At 39.3% G+C, this 25053-nt stretch overlaps 1 protein-coding gene across 1 annotated transcript; it reads right to left on the bottom strand.

The window, feature by feature from the left end:
* Window positions 1-5184: 5184 nt before the first annotated feature.
* On the bottom strand, window positions 5185-18875 carry LOC134204398 (uncharacterized). The gene is made up of 8 exons (XM_062679214.1): window positions 18485-18875; window positions 8276-8518; window positions 7915-8210; window positions 7175-7848; window positions 6527-6861; window positions 6070-6294; window positions 5775-6013; window positions 5185-5713 (listed from the first exon to the last, which is right to left on the bottom strand). The coding sequence occupies exons 1-8, from the start codon at window positions 18857-18859 to the stop codon at window positions 5185-5187; spliced, it is 2916 nt and encodes a 971-aa protein (XP_062535198.1). The 5' UTR covers window positions 18860-18875.
* Between the last annotated feature and the right edge of the window lie 6178 nt (window positions 18876-25053).

Raw genomic sequence — 25053 nt, 5'->3', positions numbered from 1 at the left:
GCGGTTTAATTTTCTTTTGACCTGTCGGGGGTGGAGTCAAAGTTTGCCGAACATTTAAAGCGTTTACAGTGAAGTCGCACAAACCCCCATATATTTTTTAATGGTTGGTGTTCAAGTTGGCATGTTGGTCGTTCGTGTGTTGGTTGTGTTCGTTGTTGGTCGAATAAATTGAATGTTCGTGTCGCGGTTTGTAGAACTTGGTCGATACTTGACCAAACGAGAGGTGGAGTCAATGTTCGTCAAACTGCTTGACCGTGTGTATGCTGCATTCTACATGATGTTTTTTAGGTAGTCTCCATACAGATTCTACCTATGCACTTCTCGAAGCCGGTCTGCAATGTTAATTTGCCAGAATGGTTGCCAGTTTCGAATGGTTTCACGGGGTTGTTTCGAATCAGATGATCATCCGCTTGCAAATTCATCGTGGCTACATCGCAACGAGAAACTTCTTTTCTCTTTTGCTCGGATTCATGCACATTAAGGTGGCTCAAAAAACACTTTTAAATTTTTTTTTGGACAAAATTTTAGCCGAATCGGTCAACGTTTGGGCGGTGCTGAACTAGATGGAAGTTCATATGGAAAAATGTATGCAGAAACATCAAAAAACGTTGATTTGCAGTTGGACGGTACGATTTCCGATGAAGAACTATGATACCAATTCAGTTTTTTTGTGGAATTGAATACAGAATGTTAAGCTGCAAACCGCGAGAAGATTGGAGTTTATTAGGCAAAGTAATTTGCATTTTACTGGAGTGTCCTATGGGTGAATTTATTTCTTTTCAAAGGTAAAAGAAACGAAATTTGCTCAAATCCCGCTTCAGAGAAATGCTAATAACTTCGCCGGGTAAACATTAATCTTTTCGCGGTTTTTAGTATAGCATTCTTTAATAAATCCTTCCAGATCTGAATGAGTATTATAGTTCTTCATCTTAAATTGTGCCGCCCAACTGAAAATCAATGTTATTCGTAGTTTCTGCATACATTTTTTCATATGAACTTCCAACGAGTTTAGCACCGCCCAAACGTTGACCGATTTGGCTGAAATTTTGTCCAGAGCATCAGGGCATCATCAAATAGAACCGAATAAAAGGGCGGCCAATCAAAAAAATTGAAAAAAGTTTTTTTCGTACTAATTTGAAGCACCCTAATGCACATGCATGAACTCCTACTTCCTATGATCTTTTCTAGCAACCCTATAACCAGAGACCGGCGGAGTAAAAAACTGTAGAAATGGCAACGTATGAAAATGCATGAAATCGTGAAAATAACACTGGCAGCACTTGAACTTTTTGCTTGCTTCTTATGGAAGCAAAAAGTAAACAAGTCGAATTGGAATCGCTTTTGACGGTTCGATTGGAAACAAGATGGCGTCTTCGCCGAACTCTTATTCTAGTATTTCTAATCTTTTCCAAGCGGCGACCGCTCGTTCATCCGCAGCATGGTGAATTGGGTACTAAAATGAAGAATCGATATTCGATTTTCTTTCAGGGAACGATGAAGTTAATCATCCTGAATGTGTAAGTTTTTCTTTCGACCCAAAAGTCGAAAGAAACATTGTTTAAATTGAAAATTAACAATAGATTTAAAGTGCCTTATCGACATTTTTGGTCTTGTTTGACGTACGGAATAATATTATTGAAACGCACTAGCAAAACACCGCACACACTCGTTTCAAATCACTCAGAGACTGAGTGAAATTGTATTGCCATCTCTTTTTTTCCCACGGAAATGTTACTCAATTTTCGTAGAAAGTGGAACTACTCAAAATTTGCAATTTTTTTTACAATTAATATACTATGACGTTTTAGGTAAATGCTTCATTCGATCTGATATGTTACCTTTTCAGCTACAAACGTTGCACAGCCCAAAACATGTCTTAAAAAATTTGGGGTTGTATACAAGACACGACCGCTCGACGTGAACTTCGTAAAACCAAATATAGTACACTCAACCAGCTATTCCGCTCTAAATAGAAGAGAAGGAACCATCGACAACCACGACAATGCTACCCAGCTTTAGCAGGATCTCCCACTCTATGAGAGAGATAGAGACTTCACTGTCTAGCGGCTGGGCCACCCCATTCATACAACCCAGTTCAATAATAGATAATACCCTAAAAGTAGGCAATTACCAAGAATTGGAACGGGCTGTATAGGGGATGCATGATGCATGAAAGAACTAAAATTTTCAATAGTTTAGCGTTGATAATCAATAGTTTCAATACTACTGGCAAATTGGTGGAGAGTTTACGAATCGATTGATATATAAATCATTAAAATCCATTGAAAGATAAAGGACCTATTAATGTTACAAATCTTACATGATTTCGTGACGGTCCCCAGTTTTGAAATTTTCATTTGTCACCCTGTATCCGAGTCTTCCCCTTACACGGAAGAAAAAAAATACCCAAAATTGAGTATTTTTAAACTTACTTTTGAGTTATTTTTTCTCTTCTCTTTCATCCACTCTTTCTTTTGTTGTCAAAAACAAAAGAGCCAAACAAACCAACGACGCCAGTTCAATACGGGAAGCCAATGTTGAGTTTTATTACCTGAGGTCGAAATTGAGTGAATTAAACTTACATTTGGGTAAATAAATTTTCCGTTGGGTACTTTTTTAACATGGGAGTAAAGGCAAACTACTTCGACCCTACTTACTCAATTTTGACTTCCCGTACGGATGTTCGAGGTTGGGTGAATTAAACTCACTATTGGGTAGTTTATTTCTTCCGTGTAGACGTAGTTTACGTCAAAATCTCAAACATCAAATAGTAGTTTGTACAACAAGTTACAAAAAGATGATTTTTTCAACGAGTTGCACATACTATTTTTTGCAATGACGAAAAATGGACTGATAAATCTGTAGCAAAACGGTCCAATCTGATTTCTTTCACATGGACATTCTTTCTAAAAAATCATCTTGCAAAAAACAATCAGATTTTACGTTATCGTGCCACATTGCGTAGCTCGACAAACCATGAAGAGATAGATTAATCTACCTTCGGAAAATTTTGATGTTCTGTCCATCAAACTATTTCAGTTGTTACGCAAATAATGCACTATTTGAACACTCACCTAGCTAATTGAGTCAATTGAGCAATGTAACACTGCTGTTATACTGGTTTTCCATTACAGCACCCAAATAAGTTGCATAATGTTCATTAAAGCACTTTTTTCAATGGTGTGGAAAACTAGGCCGTTTCATCACTCAAACACAAACTATAAACTAGGTATTATGATCCGGAATTGCAAAAATATAGTTTCAGTTCCTGGTAATAATACTTGGTTCGTAATAATACAGTTCGTCTTTGAGTGACAGAATGGCCTACTTTTCCATACCAACGACATAGGTGCTTTAATGAACATTATGTAACTCTAATGAGCACCCATGCGGTAACAGAACAGTAATTAGGTACATAACTACATTTAGCTGTTTACGTTTGGAAGCTTGGAACATGGAACTGCAAGTCGCTAGGTTTCGCAGGTTGCGACAGGATGGTCTACGATGAATTACATCCCGGCAACTTCGACGTCGTGGCGCTGCAGGAGATTTGCTGGACAAACAGAAAGTGTGGCAAAGCGGGCATCGAGCGACCAACCAAACCAACCAACCAAAGCTGTGGCCCCACCAACGAGCTGGGAACCGGCTCGACGACGATAAAGAAGCGTTCTATGCACAGCTGGAGCAGACATACGAGGGATGTCCACTGCAGGACGTCAAAATCGTCATTGGCGACATGAACGCACAGAGGAAATGTATAGACCGGTCATCGGACCGGATAGTCTGCACACCGTATCGAATGACAACGGCCAACGATGCATAAACTTCGCAGCCTCCTTTCCCCGCAAAAATATCCACAAGGCCGCATGGAGATCACCTAACCAAGAAACGGAAAACCAAATCGACCACGTTCTAATCGACGGTAAATTCTTCTCCGACATCATGAACCTCCGCACTTTCCGCAGTGCGAATATTGAATCCGACCACTACCTCGTTGCAGTATGCCTGCGCTCAAAACTCTCGACGGTGTACAACACACATCGAAGTCGGACGCCGCGTCTTAACATTGCATTGGGCGGCTACAAGACGGTAGACTAGCCCAAAGATACGCGCAGCCGCAGCAGCTGAAAGTGGCACTCCTAAAGGAAGAGCAGCTAGGCGCAAGGCAGGGTCTCTTGAAGATGGCTGGAGAGCTATTCGATCCGCAATTGGTAGCACCGCAACTGGTGCACTTGGCACGGTACCCCGGATCAGAGAAACGACTGGTATGACGGCGAATGTGAGCATTTAGTGGAAGATAAGAATGCAGCATGGGCTAGATTGCACCGCACACCGCACGAGGGCGAACGAGGCACGATATAAACGAGCGCGGAACAGACAAGACTCGATTTTCCGGAGGAAAAAGCGTCAGCAGGAAGATTGAAGAAAAAGAAAGCAGAAACAAGAAGGAACAAGAAATAGAGAAGAAGAAGTAACAAGGAACAAGATAGAAGTAAGAAGGAAAGAGAAAGAAGGAGTAAGGAAAAAGAAGTGGGAAGTAGAAAAAAGGGCGAAGAAAAAGCGTATAGGAAGGAAAAGAAAGAAGAAAGTGAAAGGCAGAAAGAGAGAATATGGACTACGATATCAATTTTTGATTCTCATATTTTACATCTCACAATTCACATCTCACTTTTTACTTCTCATTCTTCACTTATCACATCTCATATCTTCCTTCTCATTTACCATAATTCACTTCTCATTTCTCATTCCTCACTAAACACTTCTCAATTCTTATTTCACACTTCTAACATCTAAATTATCACTTCACACTTCTCACGACTCGTTTGTTCACTTCCCACTTCTTATATACTATTTCTCATATAAAGTTAGAAATGTCTCATTCCTCACTTTTCGCTTCACACTTTGCCTTTTTTACTACTCGCTTTGCATTTCTCACTATTCTCGACTCGCAACCGGAAGAAAATATTTTCACCTATTCGGCCAAACGGATTACGGTCAATCGACCCATTCGTGAAAACGGCATTCGGCCACATTACGTCTGGCCAAACGGAAACGGTACTCTACCAAATGGCTCGACACTCAAAATAGCAAGAGGAGCTCCATAAATATGTCAAGCTACGTAATTTAAGCCATGCCCTACAAGTAAAAAAAACAGTCCTTCAAAAAGACTCAACAAATTTTATTCTACCTCCCCACAGGTAAACCAGGCAACCCTGCAGCTCCCGCTGGACTACTAAACAGACCGAGATCGAGCCCGGTTACTTTCTTAATTAAGTCATTAACTGTTTTTAGCAACGCTTCAAGAAGCCCAAGTTTCTCGCCAAACTTATCCATGTTATTTTGATTTTTGGTCATAGCCTCACTCCCATAGGATCCATTCGTGTTATTCAATACGATCACTATATTGCCCATGGAGTCATTCAATTGCTTCAAATTCTGAATGGCATCCCTAATGGTCTCATTTGATGCAGTTAAATTCAACAGTTTCTTCAGCACCTCCAGATAATTGTTGTAATTGCACCGTGGTTTTCGTGTAGGCAGGGTATCCGTCGGATATGGTATAGGTACCGGGAGGAATTTGGTATCGTTGGTAATCTGAACAGGGCCGGTGAAGGTGCACGCAGTTTGGTTGCACAAAACTCGAAGGAACGGGATGCATGTGCCATTCATCCGATCGAATAGTTGCCCGGGCGGACACTGATGAAGAATATGGCTACAAGGAAATTTACGTGTTAGAAATAATGATTAATGACGATTGAACTTTTACTGCTTACTCTCCGTTGGAACAGCTGAAGAATTGAGATCGATCACGTGGATTCGGAATGAAGCCTTCAAAGTCACATGGTTCTTTCTCTTCCAGCAGAACAGATAGCCTATTCAACAATGGGTACGATCCCTCTCCACAGACATTGCTTGAATCATCACGATCTAGCTGAAGAATAGCTCCAAAAAGATTTAGGCAACGGACCGTACTAGATATGTTTTGCAGTTGGAGCACCTCTGTTGGACAATTCTGTCAATGATGATTAATGAATATTGTGATGAAATTCCATAACTTTGGCAACGTACTATCACAGATGGAAGCGTCACGTCAATTACTATTTTACGGGAGCTCAAACCTTGCGCTATGAGGCTCTGTACAACAGAAGTCAATGGACAATTCACTACGTCTACTGCGGCATTCAGAGTGCTGACCAGCACAGTTCCCAAGTTGGGATTCTCAATCCTGACGCCAATTATGTATCCTCTACCAACAGTCTCGCGCAGTTGATGGAGACAGCAGCTATAGGTTGTCTGGAAGAAGAATGTATGGTAACTTATCCCTATATCTTTATATTACGAACCATCTATCAGAATTATATTGTTACAGATAATTCGTTCCAAAACAGTGCATAAAACCTTATTGATTCATTCAACACGGATACTCAATTCATCGAGCTAAGTTCTAATAGTTTTACAAATAGTTATGAGACGAACTTTTTGCCAAAACATAATGACCTGATTATCAAAACCACAAAACCATTACCTCATTGACTCCATTCATTGTTGGATCACACTGCAAATCCACACCACGGAAATCACTTTTTTCAAGCTGACGTTTGACAATATTTGTGAAGGAAGAACAACCATTTGTTGTCCCAATCATGTTCGAGAAGTAGCCACATGCCGACGAACCGCTGTACATCGAAAACAAATCGGTGAAACCTGCGCAGTTACTCGTGGACCGCCCTCCTTTAGTTTGTATAGATTCCACCGGGTACACGCGATATGTGCACTTTTTCAACACTTTACATCGTGGTTCTTTTGTAGGATCCTCGATACGACATGCCACATCATAATCTTGAGCTAGCATTACGCGAGCTATGGTAAATAGCAACAAAATCACTGAGAAAACCCGATGCATGACTAATAGTAACTTTCTCCATTGACCAACTACTTGCAATTGATGAAATTAGGTGTTCGCTACAAGTTTATATATTTATAAACTCATTAGTGATATGAGGGCTGGATATGACTTACGATACGGCACGTACCTCGCACGCATTATGCAGGGCTCCCTATCCAGCAAGAATGTGATAGAAATAATTTTTCAAGTTTATTAACCTCTGGCACATATATTACAAATAAAAAAATAGTATAATAACAAAAATAAAATGCTACCGTCTTCCCAGACCTGACAATGCACCGGTAGCTCCTGACGCAACACTTGTGTCAACTGGTGCGGCCTTGCCGGCTAGTCCTCCTAAGGCACCGACAGCCCCTGCACCTGGAAGACCACCGCCTCCTCCTCCTCCTCCACCCAAAAGGTTCAATCCAAGCAGATTATTCAACAGATCTAACACTGCCTTCAAGAGCTTCTCCAGCAGTCCCATCTGCTTTTGCATTTGGTCCATCTGTCCCAAGGTACCACCTATTGCATCGTCGTGAAGCAATAAGCTGCTCAGAAGATTGTTCACTTGACCCACAATTCCTCCCAAGGCTTTCTGTAGGTCTCCCGTGAGGCTATTAACTATTTGAAGAGTTCCTTCCAGTTGTGTATTGTCCAAAAGGTCCAACAAGGCGGAAGTTTGATTGTTCAGGTAGAAAATGCTTGTGATATTCAAACACTCATCTGAACCACCGGAATTAGAACCTCCGCACGTCGAATTGCATCCAGTATAGTTGCCCTGACAGCTTCCCGGATTGAGAATGGGGTACGGAATCGGGATGGGTATTTGTTGGCAACCGCCATTAACGGCTCCAGTCAAGGTGCACGAGTTCGAATCGCAGTTGACCTGAACCACCGGTTGGCAAGTGCTGCTACATAGGTCAAAGGCTAGCCCTGGAGGACATTGAAACTTGTTTGTTCTGAAATGCATAATCATATTAAGATGTTGGAATGTTAACATTATTGAAATTAATTTGATCACCTACATTCCATTATTGCACGAATGAAAGCTGGAGCAGTCTCTGGTGTCTCGAATGTAACCCTTAAAATTACACGGCGCAGGTGTACTAAAAACCGGAGGCGCATAAGTTGTCACTTCACACCTTTTCAGCAACGAATTTAGCAGCGTAAACAATGGATAACGACCTTTCGCACATACACCTGCCGTGTCATCGCGGTCTAGTTGGATTGTAGCCCCAAGCAGTTGTTGATTGTCGATAACATTAACCGTATTTTGTACCACCCAGAACAAATTGTTCACACCGCTGTCCAATGGGCAACTCTAGAAAAGTAACTTTTTTATAGTATTGCAATTATTGTTAATGGTGCGTCGTTCATTAAACTTACCACTATTTCGGGTAGGGTAACATCAAGCAGAATTTTCAGACGGCTCACACCTTGTCCAATCAGGTTCTGGGCCAAGGCAATTTGCGATACACATCCATTCAACGGAATGGTAATCAAATCGACAACGTCACACAGTACGGTTACCACGGACGGTTCGATATTGACGCTCTGTAGAACCACCGAAATCACATAACCACTGCCAATTTCTTTCCTCAGCAAGGTCAGAAAATCTGCATAGTCTTGCTGAAAAAAAGAAGATTTTTTTTATTAATGAGTGAGAAAGGGATAAGTTTGATAAAATTGATTGCACAGCTTAGTTCAAATAGCATAAGCATATGTACTGCCGCAGCTTTATGCAGTACTTCAAGTGAACTTTTCTTTTTTGGATGCCAATCTGTACTGAGATTGAAAGAGGCGAGCCAGCCTAGGGCTGCAAACCTCTATAATAAAGACAAAACAAACTGCGAATGAATGTCGAGTTGGCTGTGATTGAATGCGGAATTAAGATGTTGGCATCAAAACAAATCATATTGAAATCAAGTTGGTGCTGCTGTTTATTCTCACAGTAGAGCTGAAACACTGTATGTCCGCCAAAGCCTAGTCTCTGTATACTACAGTTGGTATTCTCCTAACCCTTTTTAACTGATTGAACGAGTATATACTGTGCTACAACAGTTGGTAGTACGTTACATCGGAACAGGAATAGTTTGGTTGAATTAAAGAGGATTGAGGTACAATTAGTTTCCTCAGGTAGGCTTCAGTGTTATATGCCAGCCGAAGCCTATGGTGCCATCCCGTGAGAAGAAGCCACCTGCACAGAAGCTGTTAATGATCCAGCTGAAGAATACCCAGACATCCGGGGAAACCATTTGGAGATTTGAGGAGGGCTACCTACGGACAACAATTGCAAGTCAGGTTGACATGCGGTTGCAGAATATTGATTAGTTGTGGCAGATGTATGGGGAGATTCTGGCAGATATTCAGGCACACGATTCGAAAAAGAACGGCGTTCAGTGCTTGGTCATGCGACCCTACACCTTGTACGACTACAACAAATAAGGCTGCAGGTGTTCAACGGAGACATCGATGAATGGACTGGTCAGCGCCCATCGACTGACGACGGCCTACGACTATTAATTGATTTCTCCGCCTCCAAAAATATGGCCATACGCAATACCTACTTCCAACACAGCCTTCTGTGGGTTTGAGTAAGTTATCATCAGCGTGTACGTGTATACATCAACACCTCAGCATGTTAATCGGTGAGCAGCAAACCATGACTCGGCCTCTTCTTGTCAGATATCCGTGGCGTGCACAGTGCACTGCACACGCACCGACGGAGAGCTGCTGTCATCGAATTTCGCTCCGGCCATTTGGGACCACACACCTTCCGTATCGGTACACCTGAAGACCACATCTGCAGACAGAATCACAAATCGACCACGTTCTGATGTACGGCACTTCTGCGATATTATTGAGGTCAGGACATATCGTAACGCTAACATCGACTCTGACCTATATTTGATAATGGTTAAACAAACCGACTTGTCGACAAGTCGAGTCAAGTACAAGACATCGAAGACGACCACACAGTTGTGGTCGAAATACGTATCTGCAAAGATAACAAAAATTCACTGGTGGAATTAAATGGACAGTACTTAATTCGTCTTAGACGGTTTAATACATTCCACTAAAAGCTTAATATATTTTTCTGAATGGTTAAACAGTTAAAGCAGCTATTAACGACACAGCGGAGAATAACATAGGGTATGTTGGACGAAGTCAACGGAACGATTGTTTCGACGAAGAGTAAAGACAGTTTCTGGAGGAGGAGGACCCTGGCAGAGGCAAGGGACCCTGCAGAACATGGAACGCTATAGATGGAAGCAGAGGCAGCAGACAAACCTCTTTCAGAAAAAGAAACGCCGCTGGAAGAAGCGGAATACTAAGTGCAACAGCTGTGCCTTTATCAAGAAACATGCAAGTTCTATCAGGAGCTTAACGCATTCCGATAAGGCTTCGTGCCGCCATAATGTGCAGAGGTAAGGATGGACTGACGATAACGGATAACAATTGACTAACGAACATGTGGTTATAGAAAGGTGGAAGAGTACATTAAAGAACACCTAAATGGCGCTAAGAGTGCAGGGGGTGAAGATCAAGGAAGCGGAAGAGACGACTACGTCAGATCAGCGGACAATGGAAACAAAGCAGTTTCCACCTTAGGAGAAGCTAGCCATCCAATAGCTCAAGAACAATAAATTAGGTGGTAAAAACGGTATCGGAGCAGAGCTCAACAAGATGGGCCCAGAAAAGCTGGCCACTTAGCTGCACAAACTGATAGTCAAAATCAGAGAAACTGATGGTAGCTGTTCACTATCATAGGAGTGGAATGAGGGATCATATGCCCCATCTACAAGAAAGACCATAAGAGTATGATAAGTTTCGAGTGAACACCATCCTTAATGCCGTTTGCAAAGTGCTATCCCAGATCATCTCCCGTTGTCTGTCACCAATAGTTAATGAGTTAGTGAGAATTTATCAAGCCGGCTTCGTTGACAACCGCTCGTCAACGGACCAGATCTTTACTGTACGGCAAATCCTCCAAAAATGTCGTGAATACCAGATCCCAATAGATGGTGCATGGTGTATATCGATTTCGAGGCGGCATACTACAGTAGGGGAAACTGGCCACACATGATCCCCACTTTTTGTTTCTGATATATATCCCGATGTAACATGCAAAAATCTATACGCTTCAAGATGGACTTGATAAACAATATAATTAGTTACACGGGTAAACATCCGTTCCCGGAATTGTGAAAATAATTCATGACTTCATGAATCCAACTTGTTTTAATAATATGAAAATACATCATGAATATAAATCTTGATTTCATGATTTACTTTCGGGTAACGCAACCAATACGTTACGATTTAGTTGTGGAGATCGAAAAAAAAACTCGACAGGGTATTTGAACTTAAGTACACTGAGTGCGAGCCGGGAGTACTACCTGACCTGCCATTTTACGCATAATTATCCCATGTATATAGGGAATTCCAGCAAACATGGGACAAAAAACCATATGACGGCAGTGACAGCTCTTCATACTTCTTGGAAAGGGAGTGTTCGAAGTATAACCGGTTATGGATTTTGTCGACTGATGAGGATTGCGCAGTACCATGAATAATGTTCCTGGAATCATGAATTATAATCATGATTTCATGAACAGACATGATTCTTGATTCAATGATTTTTTATTCATGATTGTGGGTATGCATTTATTTCCGTGTATTCAAAAACATCATTGGAAGCAATTTTTTTTTTCATGAAAGTTATCAAAATATTGATTTTTCTGAAAGATAGAAAAATTGACATTTTCAATAGAAGGAATAACGGCTTTGGCAGGTTTTGTTCTATTATTGGCAAGGGGTTTTTTTATGACTGACTAGGCCTAAGCATTCTTTGCATATCAAAGAATATTGTGGCCAAATTTCATAAAATTCGGTCGACAGAAACCCCCTGCCAATAATAGAACAAAACCTGCCAAAGCCGTCTTTCCCCCTACTTGCTTGGAGACTTTTTTTTAACTAATTTTATTTGCTAATTATCTAATACATGCATTCATCGCTTAGACTAGGTGTTCCGTGTTTTCTTAACACTATCATCCTTATTTGCTTTGTTACTTTTAGTTATTATTAATACATTTCAATTCCCTCTGGCAGTTAGGATTTTTCCTCTGGTTTAATTGAACCATGTAGGAATTACAATGTTTTTAACTTAAACTAAATCTAACCTAATTTATACTAAGGGTACAAGGAGCTAATCATTGCAATAGAAGATTGCAACGATTTTTGTTCAAAATTGGAAATTATTTTGTTGGACATTTGTTGCAATGTCTCAATATTAGAAATTCAATGAAGTTCATTGGTACTATACCACGGAGGGTACTTCAGAATCATTTTCAAAATTTTATTTTGAATCCTCTGAAGTGCCTTCTTTCTGGTATTGCAGCAACTAGTCCATATTGGCACAGCATACAACATGGCAGGTCTAAAAATTTGTTTTTAAATCAAAAGTTTGTTTTTAAGACAGTTTAAAATTCTGGTAGTTTACCTGAAGTGAGCGATTTGAAATTAAGATTAATCAATTTTACAATCAAACCTTCATACCAAACACTGTCAAATGCTTTCTCTATATCAAGAAGAGCAACTCCAGTCGAATATCCTTCAGATTTGAATTCGTAACTCTTAATAACTGATGAGTGGTTGAATGCCCATGGCGAAAACCAAATTGCTCTTCAGCAAAAATAGATTTGTCATTAATATGAACCATCATTCTATTTAAAATAATCTTTTCAAATAATTTGCTTATTGAAGAAAGCAAACTGATTGGGCGATAACTAGAAGCCTCAGCTGGATTTTTGTCCGGCTTCAAAATTGGAACAACTTTGGCTTTTTTCCATTTATCTGGAAAGTATGCCAATTGAAAACATTTGTTAAATAAATTAACCAAAAAGGATAAAGAGCTCTCAGGAAGCTTTTTGATAAGTATGTAGAAAATACCATCATCACCCGGGACTTTCATGTTTTTAAATTTTCTAGTAATAAAATTTTATTGCCCTCTTTAAGCGCTGGAATTGGCTTTTGAGGTTTTAAAAGAATTTTCGTTAATTTCCAAAAGGGTTTCGAACTGGGATCCAACTTCGAGACATTATTCTCAAAGTTGGTATTTCTCAGTATAGCGAAACGTTTTTTAATTTCATTTTGCAAATCTCGCCAAATAACTTTCAACGCGGGATCGCGAGTTCTTTGGTATTGCCTTCGCCTCACATTTTTAAGACTGATCAGTAGCTGAAGATCGTCGTCAATAATAATGGAGTTGAATTTAATTTCACATCTAGGAATTGCAATACCTCTGGCTTCGACAATTAAATTTGTCAAAGATACGAGCGCATTGTCAATATCACTTTTGGTATCGAGAGGAATATCAACATCAAAATTCCTGTCGATATACGTTTTATATAAATCCCAATCAGCTCTATGATAATTAAAAGTAGAGCTGATAGGATTATAAATGGCTTCTTGTGAGATTTCAAATGTCACAGGAAGGTGATCAGAGTCAAAGTCAGCATGAGTTACCAATTGGCCACACAGCTGACTTGAATCCGTTAAAACCAAATCAATTGTCGAAGGATTTCGAGTGGATGAAAAACAAGTTGGGCCATTGGGATATTGAATAGTATAATATCCCGCAGAACAATCTTCAAATATAATTTTGCCGTTGGAATTGCTTTGAGCATTATTCCATGAACGGTGTTTGGCATTGAAGTCACCAATTACGAAGAATTTTGATTTGTTGCGAGTCAGAATTTGAAGATCAGCTTTCAACAAATTCTTTTGCTGCCCATTGCATTGAAAAGGCAAGTAGGCTGCAATAAAAGATAATTGTCCAAAATTTGTTTCAACAGAAACTCCCAAGGTTTCGAAAACTTTGGTTTCAAACGAAGAATATAATTTATGTTTGATACGTCTATTAATGACAATGGCGACCCCACCACAGGCGCTGTCAAGACGATCATTTCGGTAAATAAAATAATTTGGATCTCTTTTAATGGAGAGTCCTGGTTTTAAATATGTTTCAGTTATAATGGCAATGTGCACATTATGAACTGATAGGAAGTTGAATAATTCATCTTCCTTACCCTTTAAAGAGCGGGCATTCCAATTTAAAATTTTCAAAGAATTATTTGGATCCATTAAAACGAAGTCCAATAACAATTCTTTGAGTAAATTCGATACCAACCTGAACAGCTTCAGGAATGGTATTTGCTTTAAACATTGCATCAATCATGTGATGCAATTGTTCATTAAGAAAATCAAAGTCGGAAGCAGACATGCTACCTGAGTCGTCAAAACGAACGTTATTTCCCGTTGAAGAATGGGTATGAAAACCATTCATCGTCGGTAAATTTTCAGAAATGAAATTTTGCCTGCCTGCAGCGATGCTAGCATAGGAGGGCGTGTTTGAAAAATTAGAATAACTTTTCGTTACCCGATGAGAGGTAGGAGCAAAATTTGTTCGTTGATTGTAGTGGATATGAATTGCTCGACCGGCAAATGATTGCGGATTTTGAGCGTTTGAAATATGTTTACCCGGCGAATCTGGGATCCTACAAATGCTCGGAACGATGGGAGGGCAGCAGTTGACCTCCACAAACGTAATTTGTAATTTTGTAATTTTGTTTATTTTTATTGGACAAGGAAACCTGTTAGTGTGACACTTTGTATCAGGTCAACAAACGTCAAATCAGAGACTAGCCCACAGGCAAACTGGCGGTAAACGAGATATAATCTTGGTTTATTTTTCCATTCAATGAGAAATGATCGATAAGGTTATTCAGTTCTAGAATAATAAAACTATGTCCAGTAAAATTAGACACGTTTTGGTTGAATTTTTTCGAAGTTACTAAACTTTTTTCCTTTAAAGAGAGAACGCTAAAATAATAAAACCTCTTTAAAACCCTTAAATTATATCAAATGTTACACAAATTTAATCATCAGTGGGATAAATATGTAATTATTATTTGAGAAAACAGGGGGAGTCGTCGATTTTCCCATAGACCGCGTAGAGCTATGGAAAATTATGGACGAGAACAGCTCCCATGGGAAGCTTACCAGACTGATCAAAGCAAAGTTGGTTGGTGTGCAAAACTGTGCAAAGATTTCGGGCGAACATTTCGTTCAAATCATGCCATGAACTAAGACAAGCTGATGGACTTTCGTGCCTGTTGTTTTGCGCATTGAAGCTATCATGCGAAGAGCCGGGGTACGATTTTCAACAGATCCGGTAAATTTATTTGTTTCGCCAAAGACAAAATACATGCTAGTGGGTGGAAACGAGCGCGACAGGGCCCGCCTGGGAAGCAGTGTTACGTTAGACGGAAATACTTTCTGAGGCGGTCGATTATTTCGTCTACCTAGGATCCTTGTAACGGCTGATAATAATGTTTGTTTTGATATAGGAAGGCGCATTATCTGTACAAGTTGGGCCTACTACAGGCTGCACCAACCCGAGCAGCACAAATCAAAGTAACTTATATGTGACCAAATTCAGTCACAATTAAGTTGTTGCAACCAGATTCACTTGACTTGTGATGCTCGGGAAATGTATCATGTACAGAACGCTCATAAGACCGATAGTCATCTACGGTCATGAGACTTGTGCCATGCTCGAGGAGGACTTGTAAGCATTTTGGGGTGTTCGAGAGACTCGTGCTTATTAGGGACCATCTTTGGTGGCGTGCAAGAGAATGCGAAGAATGAACAACGAGCTCACCCAGCTCTGCGATCCAAAAAATCGGTAGCGGATCTGCACACTCTGACTGACGGTTTCGAACAGGTCGTTCAGAATCTGGACCAGGTCGTCCAACTGGAAGATTAGAAGGACGTTCTGCTCGTTAACCTTCTTACTATTCGACTGGATCCGGCAACGCGCCAAGGTTAGGAGGAGCATGCCTTAACTAAGAATCGATACGATACGTTTGCAGATCTCTCGGATTTTTTGTATCGTAGGATCCGAATTCTGGAATCGCTTCTATTGAAGGTAATAGACTCCATGCAGGATATCACTTCATGCTCCACAGTCATCGGAACAGAAGGCGTCAGCTGTGTATTCCAGCTACGGTTATATACAAGGCGAACCTTCCTCTATATTAGTGTTCTTCATCCCAATGTATATCGGTGCGAGAAAGAGATGTGGTGTTAAGATCGAACTCCCTGTGTATTCTGCTTCAGATCGGGTCACATAGCGAGAGACTGTACGACGTACGTACAAATATGTACATGGGTCCTAGCTGTTATGGTCGTAATCGGGTCCGCGACGTTAGACATAAATACGTTAGGTATAAGAACGTTAGGCATAATGTACGTTAGGCGTAATGGACGTTTGGCATAATTCTGCCTTCTTTATGTCGTAGGCTGTTCTTTGGGTCATTTTATGCCTATCGAGTCAACAGTATTATCCTTCAAGCTTTTGCTGGCTACTGCGATCGTTATCGTGGAAGAGCTGACTATAGTAGCTCCCGACGCGTGCTCTTTTGAAATCCGGCTCCGTGAGTATGGTTGATAACATCGACAGAAGGTATATGTCTCTGTTCTCGCACGCGAGTTACGGCTTACTCGTAGAACATGAATTTTCTCGTCCTTCCAAAAGTTACGATGGATTTACCTACGGCAAAGTTGATTACAACACATGGATGGGTGATTCCCAATGCAAAAAGATAGAACTGGCGGATCCGAGTATTTTCACTCCACGTTCAGTAGGCATGGTACAGCGTATCGATTTTTTTTTTCGATTTCTTTAATGTCGTTTTCGGTTTTAAACCTGGGTCAGGTCCGACCCCGACTCTGAATAACCGAACGAAAAACGAATCGGGATCGAGTCAGTATGATGGTATTAGTGAGAACTCAAGCCCTATCATCTGTTTTGTTTTCAATTCGCACTTTTATCAGCTGGCAGAAACAGACATATTTTATCTATTGAATTTTGTTATTAGTGTTATTTTTTTCTTGTTTTATGAATTATGGGGGAAATCAGACGTTTCTTTTGTTAATTGTTCAATGATTAAAATTACTATTAATCCATCAATGAATTAATGTAATTAGGAGCTTGTGATGAATGACGACGGCAATGTGGATTGCCGTGAAAGAATTTATGCCAATCCGTGTTTCCCGGTAAACTATTATGCTGATTCTATATGGCTTTTTGGGTAGTCATTGTGTTACAGTAGATTTGAATTATTAATTATGTCATTGAAATGGAACAGAACAAGGAAATATGCAATACCAAATTTATTTGGATTTGGTGCCTTTTATTTTAAAACAAAGAATCAAATCGTACAAGAGTTGAACAGCATTCTTTTTTGCTATTTGCATTCTTTCTGCTATTTTTCTCCCCAGAGGGGACCCTTTGGGATAAATTGCGATTTCGTCAGAACTACAAAAACCAAATATACAAAAGAGGCTAATAATGTTTCACTACAAAATCAAAACAGGAGATTTAACATAATAAATATCAATGGAATAAATATGTCTTTGTCGGTTTTTAACGAATTACAATTAAAAACCTTACTTCCACTCAAAATTATGCACAATTCGTATGAAAACTGTTCCTAAATTTGTTGAAGGCAACATAGTTGCTAAAGCCTTATAAATGGTTAATGCCAGGGTTAATACATTATGTGTATATTCTTCAAATCCGTAACCTTGAACAAATTATGCACAGAACTGCAATAATGAATAAAATAATGGTAAGAACATTTTGGTATAAATAACTTCATAGCGGCAGATACTCTGGTACGCTATTTTCCTATTGATAGAGCAATTATACCTAAAGTACTTATATGTACGAATACACAACGTAATAGTGAATAAATAGCAGCTACCTTCTCGTCACTGCATTTTATAAATCACATTTTCCACAAAATGTTCAACCCTCATTTTGTTTATAATGGAGCTACCATCTGAGGTAATCAGCGAAAAATATGTCGATATCTGAATCCGATTCACCATCACAGAAACTTGAAGACAGGACAGCATTAAAATATAATCAATGTTTGCGTGGAAGACAGCAACAAAATTGATAAATTTAACAAATGAAACAAATAAAATCAAATACCCATCCGTGTCTTTTACGTTTTCATTATCCTTTGGCGTAAACATAAACACCAGCTTGACTGTTTGTGTTCGAATGTATTGGTGAATCTAGGTTGGATCTCGATAAATCGGCAGAGCGAACCTCATTCATTTTGGGTCGGATCTGGTGCGGATCGCGATCCAACCTGAACGAATAACCGAACGTTTTGACAGCTGTTAGAGCGGATCCGGTGCAGAACTAGGTTCGACCCAGCAATAACCGAAAACGACATAAGTCTGCACACTCGGAGAGCAAAAACCGACACTAAACGAATCGGTGATCGAATGAGTGGTCTGCGAAGGTTTGTGAAGGTCTGCTAAACCCCACACAAGACTTACGTTTCAATTTTTGTACAGCAACTGCAAAAAAGACCGGGACGGCTTTCAATCTGTTGATTTTCAATTATCTTTCGATCATCTACTTCCTCATACTTTGAGTAGAAATGACTGATAAAGCCGATAAACATCTCATATTTAATTAACTTATCCCTATAAAAGTCCCCCTAATCCTACCTGATTGATCTGTGGAAGCCCTGGATCGCACTGAAAGTCCACTCCCCGGAATCCACTCTTCTGCAATTGCTTCTGTACGGTTTCCACCAGAGTTTTCCGTCCTTTGTGGCAGTTGATCAGATTTCCAAAATACCCGCATGAGCTCGGTCCTCCGTACAGAGAGAACAGCTTATTACGGCAACTCATACTATGCGGTCCACCGATGAACTGTGCCATTTCCACTGGGTGCACTTCATAGAGACACTGGTGCAATTGATCACAGTCCTTCACCGCTGACACATCGCCAATCCGACACACTACGGCAAACTTTTCATTGCACAGTATCCGCCCTGCCATCAGCAGCAACAACACTGTCACGATACAGTGATCCATCATCTCGTCCTTCGCATTATTGTTTTACCAAATTCGCGTCGATACCGGGCAATCCCGCTCAAGAGAACTAGCGGGCGTAAACTTCCGCAGGCTGTTTTTATAACCGGGAATCAATCGCACGTGCTAGACGGGCAATGAAGAACGCATTTTCGTCACAAAGAATACCGTTTTTCGGTGGTACAAATCGGAAACATTGCTGATAGCGTACGACGTTGCTCCAATTATACGGACCAGCGTAGTCAAACGCATGGCTACTTGAAGCGGAAGTTAATAAACTGCATTGTGTCACGTGTGAAGATTCAGCAAGGTTAGACTAGTTTTTAGTAAATAAATAGGGTGTACAATCATAGTTTGAACTAGTGCAAAAGCGTACCATTATTTGAACCATTTCGAAATTAGCATTTCATTGGTAGGAAATTAACTTAAAATAGTATGAAAGCATATTTAGCTATACTGAAGTTATGTAGTTCATTTAAACATTTAATCATATTGTTTTAGTAGTAAAATTAAGCGATTTTGAAACGTCCTGAAGTTGCAGCAGTTGTCCAGTGTTACAACTTTAAAAAGCAATTTTTATCTAGAATCGATTTACATCACCGTAGAATCGACCAAACAATTTTGAAATAATTGAAATTGTTACATTTATACCAGGTGACAATTGATCAAGGCTAGAGTATTTTGTTAACATGTAAAATGGCAATTTTCTTATCAATAATTTAGACGATTGTCATACGTTTCGTGTTACTTATCCAAAACGAAACGATAAATAGGTATTCAAATTTGTGTCTCTTTTGGGATTTTTCAGTTTGTGTATTTCATTCCGAATTTGGATTATAATTGAGAGCTGCTGCCAGTAGTTCAAATCATGATACGAAATTGGTTCAAACCATGATCAGAATAGCTCAAACAAACCATGGTACGTTTAGAGATGTCGTAAAATCCCGATTAATTGATTAGTAACTAATCGATTACTCTCGATTCTTGTCGATTATTGAATCAATTAATTGTTGGTTAGTAATCGATTCAAAATAATCGATTATCATAACGACGAATCGATTAATCGAAGTAATCGATTAATTTACGACATGCGACATGTCTAGGTACGTTGCTTTTAATAGATTCGTACGCTGCTTGATGGATCCAAATCGAGCGTCTGAAACTAGCTTATTATCCGTAAGGGTCAGATGGACCCCTGGCTACTCCCCTGGACACTGGTCTAGCCACGGTGTCCACTTGGGGTGGGCTTCACAACAGCCTCTTTCAATTGTGTTTAGTTTACAGGGTCGTTCATGAAGTGTTAGGTTCCTGGTAGAGACTGACTTCCCGTTTGGTCATTAACAATTTGATTACAGAAAACAAGCAGAACAACAAAATGGCATGGAATGTAATATTTTAGAATCTTAAAACTAATCAATTTGGCTCAGACAAGAAAACCCAAATAACATTTTTGAAATTCCTGATAATAATATCTGGTTTACAGTTCGTCTTTGAGTGATAAAACGGCCTACTTTTCCATACCAACGAAATGGATGCTTTAATGAACATTATGCAACTCAAATGGGTTGCATAATATTCATTATAACACTCATTTGGGTGCTTTAATGAAAAACCAACACCAGAACAGTCGTTACGTGACTAAATTTTGCTAAATTAGCTTGGGTAAGTGCTGAAATAGTGTATTCTATGCGTCTCGTAATAAATTGAATAGTTTGGCGGTCATGACATCCAAAATTTCCAAAGGCAAGTACATCTATCGCTTTACGGCTCATTGAACTTTGCAATGTGGCACGGTAACATGGAATCTGATTCTTCTCCGCAGCAACATAATTTATTGGCAAGAATGATCATGTGGAGAAAATTAGACTACAAATTTGGAACAGATTTATCAAATTAAAGTCCATTTTTCGTCATTGCAAAAAATAGCGTGTGCAACTCGTTGCAAAACTCGATTTTTTCAGCACTCGTAGTATTTATCCAACTCGGCAAGCCTCGTTGGATAAACGTACAACTCGTGCTGAAAAAATCATCTTTTTGCAACTTGTTGCACAAACTACTATTTTAGTTTTATGACGCTCTTGAAGACCATCATTTACTCTACAAGAGTGCCTTAAAACCATTGGGAAACCAAAATGTTACTGGGGAACATTTTAAACATTTATTCAATAAACTTTTGTGTTGTAATTTTTAGAGCATTTTGTGTGAAATGTGTTTAATGTGAGATACAAATTATTTTATCTTACTTGAGTTTTATTCTCTACAACCTTCTAATACTTTCACACATCTTCTCGTTGCGGCCGATCGATGGTCACACGTTGGTCGACATACAGCAGAACAGCAGGGGTGCACAAACGATGACGGCGAAGCCCGCAGTAAAGGGGTACTGGGCTAGATGGATGGTGACGGTTGTCTTCGCTTTTCCGTGTCATGGGGGCACATAAACTTCGTCGCGATTCACACAAGGGACCCACTAGTGACACTATGACCGTAATGTAGCGTTTGGTCAATGTTCCGATTGTCCAGGGAGTGGTACCTTTTCGCGCGTGCACTTTGCAGTATGGTCCCGCCCAACCGGAGCCGACGATACCAGTTTTTACAGAACACCACCATGTGCTTTCACTTGTTCTAGGCACATTCATCACCGTCAACTCGGACCACTATACACCGGCACTGTTCTTCGCAATGATTTGCACCACACTCGCTCGGACTTTTGTATGGTAAGATTTTGGCCTAGCTATCCTGACTCGGTTAGAAATAACGTTCACTTATGGACTTGATCTGGTGTCTACTTTTCTTAACCGTCCATGGTGCAGCCAAGCATAGGCCAGTACCTGGTTTCAACTTTTAGCGATTTTTAACTTCAGCTGATAAGTTTGAAACTTTTAACGAAATAATCACTTTAATTTAGTTCGTAAGTTTTAAAATAGTTTTAGATAATCTCACAAACTACGGAACTACGATTTGCGGGAAAACGTGTCAAATTCGCGGGTGTCACTAACTGTTCGTCACTCCTCTGGACCGGTCGATTACTTAAGAGAGCGACTCTATTCCGGCCTTGCCATTTTATTCTACTCTTGCCGCCCCAAATGTAACTCCCATAGCCTGCCATTTCGTTATTCCGGTGTGCGTTTTGGTGAATCGCTGCGTTTCTCGTTGATTGTTATTAGTATAATATCCAGGGGTTTTGGTTGATGTTGCGTTTTCAAATTTTAGATTTAAATTCAAATAATTTTAGCTAGATTGCATGCAAAATCTGTACATATTCAGCCCTAACTGCTTGTTTTCCTTTTTTTCATTTCTTTATTTAATTTTGTATGAAAATATTCAAATGCAAATAGTCAAAATAATTTCAAAAAACAGGCTAGGTAAATATTCTAATAAATAATGTAAATAAGAAATTAAATAAATAATGTATATTAATAATATATTTATATATATATATATATATAGATATATATATATATATATATATATATATATATATATATATATATATATATATATATATATATATATATATATATATATATATATAAATAATGTAAATAAATATATATTTTCAACACCAACCAGGAGGTAAACAAACAACTAAATATAATATACAAATTTGGACTCAAACGTCATCTTTTAATTAATATAATTGTTTGTTTACACCCTACAGCTCCTATATACAAAATAAATATCAGTCAAACATACAAATATGTACCACAGACATTTATTTTATATACAGACATTTAATAATAAATTAGTAGACAAAAACACAGAAACATATATTTACATTTTTTTTGGGGTCTGAGCTAAATTGGCCCAGAACCAAGGGGTTTTAATTTTTACCCTAAAATGGCGGGTTACACGTCAGAATATCTTGTGGGACATCCGACTCATCCGTGACGTTAGATGGACTGACGTAGGGTGATGCGTTTTCTAATCTAGGTGTTCCGTGTTTTCTAAAACACTATCACCCTTATTGGCTATGTTACATTTTTAGTTATAATTAATTGCTTCTGGCAGTCAGGACTTTTCCTCTGGTCGAAAAGAACCATGAAGGAACTACAATGTATTTTTTTTTAACTTAAGTTAAACCTAACGTAATTTATACTAAGGGTACAAGGTGCTTATCATTGGAATAGAAGATTGAAACGATTTTTGTCTAAAATTGGAAATTATTTTGTTGGACATTTGTTGGAATGTCTCAATATTAGAAATTCTATGATGTTCATTTGGTACTATACCACGGAGGCAACTTCAGAATCATTTTCAAAATTTTATTTTGAATTCTCTGAAGTGCCTTCTTTCTGGTATTGCAGCAACTAGTCCATATTGGCACAGCATACAACATGGCAGGTCTAAAAATTTGTTTGTAAATCAAAAGTTTTTTTTTTGGCGTAGAACCACTGCGTCCATTGAGTTGAACTTTTGTGGTATACCCCTGATTACTATTAACTATTCGCATCTTCTAGGTTGATCACCATTTGTCAAGTAAACAACCTAAGACGCATCTTTTCCCAGTCCGGTATAATTGAGTTAATAAAAAACCCACTACCTTTCCAGGATTTGCATTCCAAATATCTCCTGGTTGCATAAAGTCACTATTTAGAAATTTAGATCTACCCTTGTACAATGCATCACAACTGCAAAGCAGATGTTCCGAGGTTTCACGTTCCATGTTACAGAAACGACAGATATCATTCTGAATCTGGCCAATATTTTTCAAGTGATATCTGCTCGGGCAGTGTCCGGTTATTAGGCCAGTGAAGGTGCAAAGAGCTCTCTTGCTGAGTTCTAACAGCTTTTCGATTACTTCAACATTGAGAATTATAAATCTCTTTGATTGAGCACACTTTTCAGCAACCAACCAGTTTGTCATCAACCTTTGTGCTTCCCAGGATTTCATTTCCATTTTTATAGTACAGTATGATATACCGTAAAAAGGTTCTAGGCCAATAAACTGTGTGTTTGAACCTCGTTTTGCAAGCTCGTCTGCCTTTTCATTACCTCCAATGCCACAGTGTCCTGGAACCCAGTACAGATTTACGGAGTTCTCTTGGCACACTTTTTGCAACGAAAGAATGCAGTCCCAGACAAGTTTCGATATACATTTAAAGCTACTCAATGCTTTGAGTGCCGCTTGACTATCTGTGAAGATACAAATATTTGCATATCTATATTTCCTCTCTACACAGATATTAGCACATTTCATTATAGCACAAATCTCCGCTTGGAACACCGTTGGATAGTTTCCCATTGCCACTGAGATCGATATCCCAGGGCCGAAGATTCCTGCTCCCGTTTTTGTTCCTATTTTTGAGCCATCTGTGTAGAATTTTATGGAACCGTCCCGAACAGTGGGACCTCCGACTTCCTAGTCCATACGTGACGACTCACGTATGTTATAAGGAATATCATAGTTCTCCACAGGTTTCATCCAGTCTCCACTCATATTCATCACTGGCCCATATTGAAAATTTCGTGAGATACTCAAGTGGCCCACTAAATCACCTGACTTGAATAACTTCAATCGTTTAAGTTTTTCTTTTTCACTTCTAACTGCACGAATTCATACAATGGTAGCAGATTTAGAATTGCATCTAACGATTTTGAAGGAGTGCTAAGCATTTGGCCTCCCGTTATAGCAATGGACACTAACCTTTGCAGTTTTGTCAGCTTCTTCTGTGCAGTAGCCTCTTTTGTTTTTGGCCACTATACAAGAGCAGCATATGTCCGTTTTGGACGAATAATGGAAGTATAAATCCACTTTATCATTTTTGGTCTTAAGCCCCATTTTCTTCCAAATGTTTTAGAGCATATCCAGAAGGCACTAGTTGCCTTTTCGATCGCACACTCAATATGAGCATTCCAGTTCAGTTTAGAATCCAGAATGACTCCCAGATATTTGACCTGTTCACTAAGCTGAATTTCTAGCCCTCCAAGCTTTAGAGCTTTTAGATTAAGTTTCCTTTTCCTAGTGAATGGTACAATTACAATTTTTGACGGATTAATGCTAAGGCCTTCCTGGATACACCACGATTGGGTAAAATTTAGAGCCCATTGCATTCTTTCAGAAATGATATTGTCGAATTTCCCCCTCACAATGATGACAATATCGTCAGCAAAGCCTACAACCTCGAAACCTTTTTCTTCTAAGCTTCCTAGAAGATCGTCTACAACCAAGGACCACATTAGTGGTGAGAGGACCCATC

Source organism: Armigeres subalbatus, unplaced genomic scaffold (genome assembly GCF_024139115.2).
Source record: "Armigeres subalbatus isolate Guangzhou_Male unplaced genomic scaffold, GZ_Asu_2 Contig561, whole genome shotgun sequence".
NCBI lineage: Eukaryota > Metazoa > Arthropoda > Insecta > Diptera > Culicidae > Armigeres > Armigeres subalbatus.
The sequence above is the reverse complement of the archived record's forward strand: the minus strand, read 5'-3'. Positions and strand labels throughout refer to the sequence as shown.

Excerpts from the sequence above, each read along its gene's own strand:
- LOC134204398 (XM_062679214.1), bottom strand. The coding sequence starts at position 18,859 with ATGATGGATCACTGTATCGTGACAGTGTTGTTGCTGCTGATGGCAGGG. Across the intron at positions 8,519-18,484 it reads GGCTTCCACAGATCAATCAG|CAAGACTATGCAGATTTTCT; the intron begins GTAGGATTAGGG and ends TCTTTTTTTCAG. Across the intron at positions 6,295-6,526 it reads CAATGAATGGAGTCAATGAG|ACAACCTATAGCTGCTGTCT; the intron begins GTAATGGTTTTG and ends TTCTTCTTCCAG.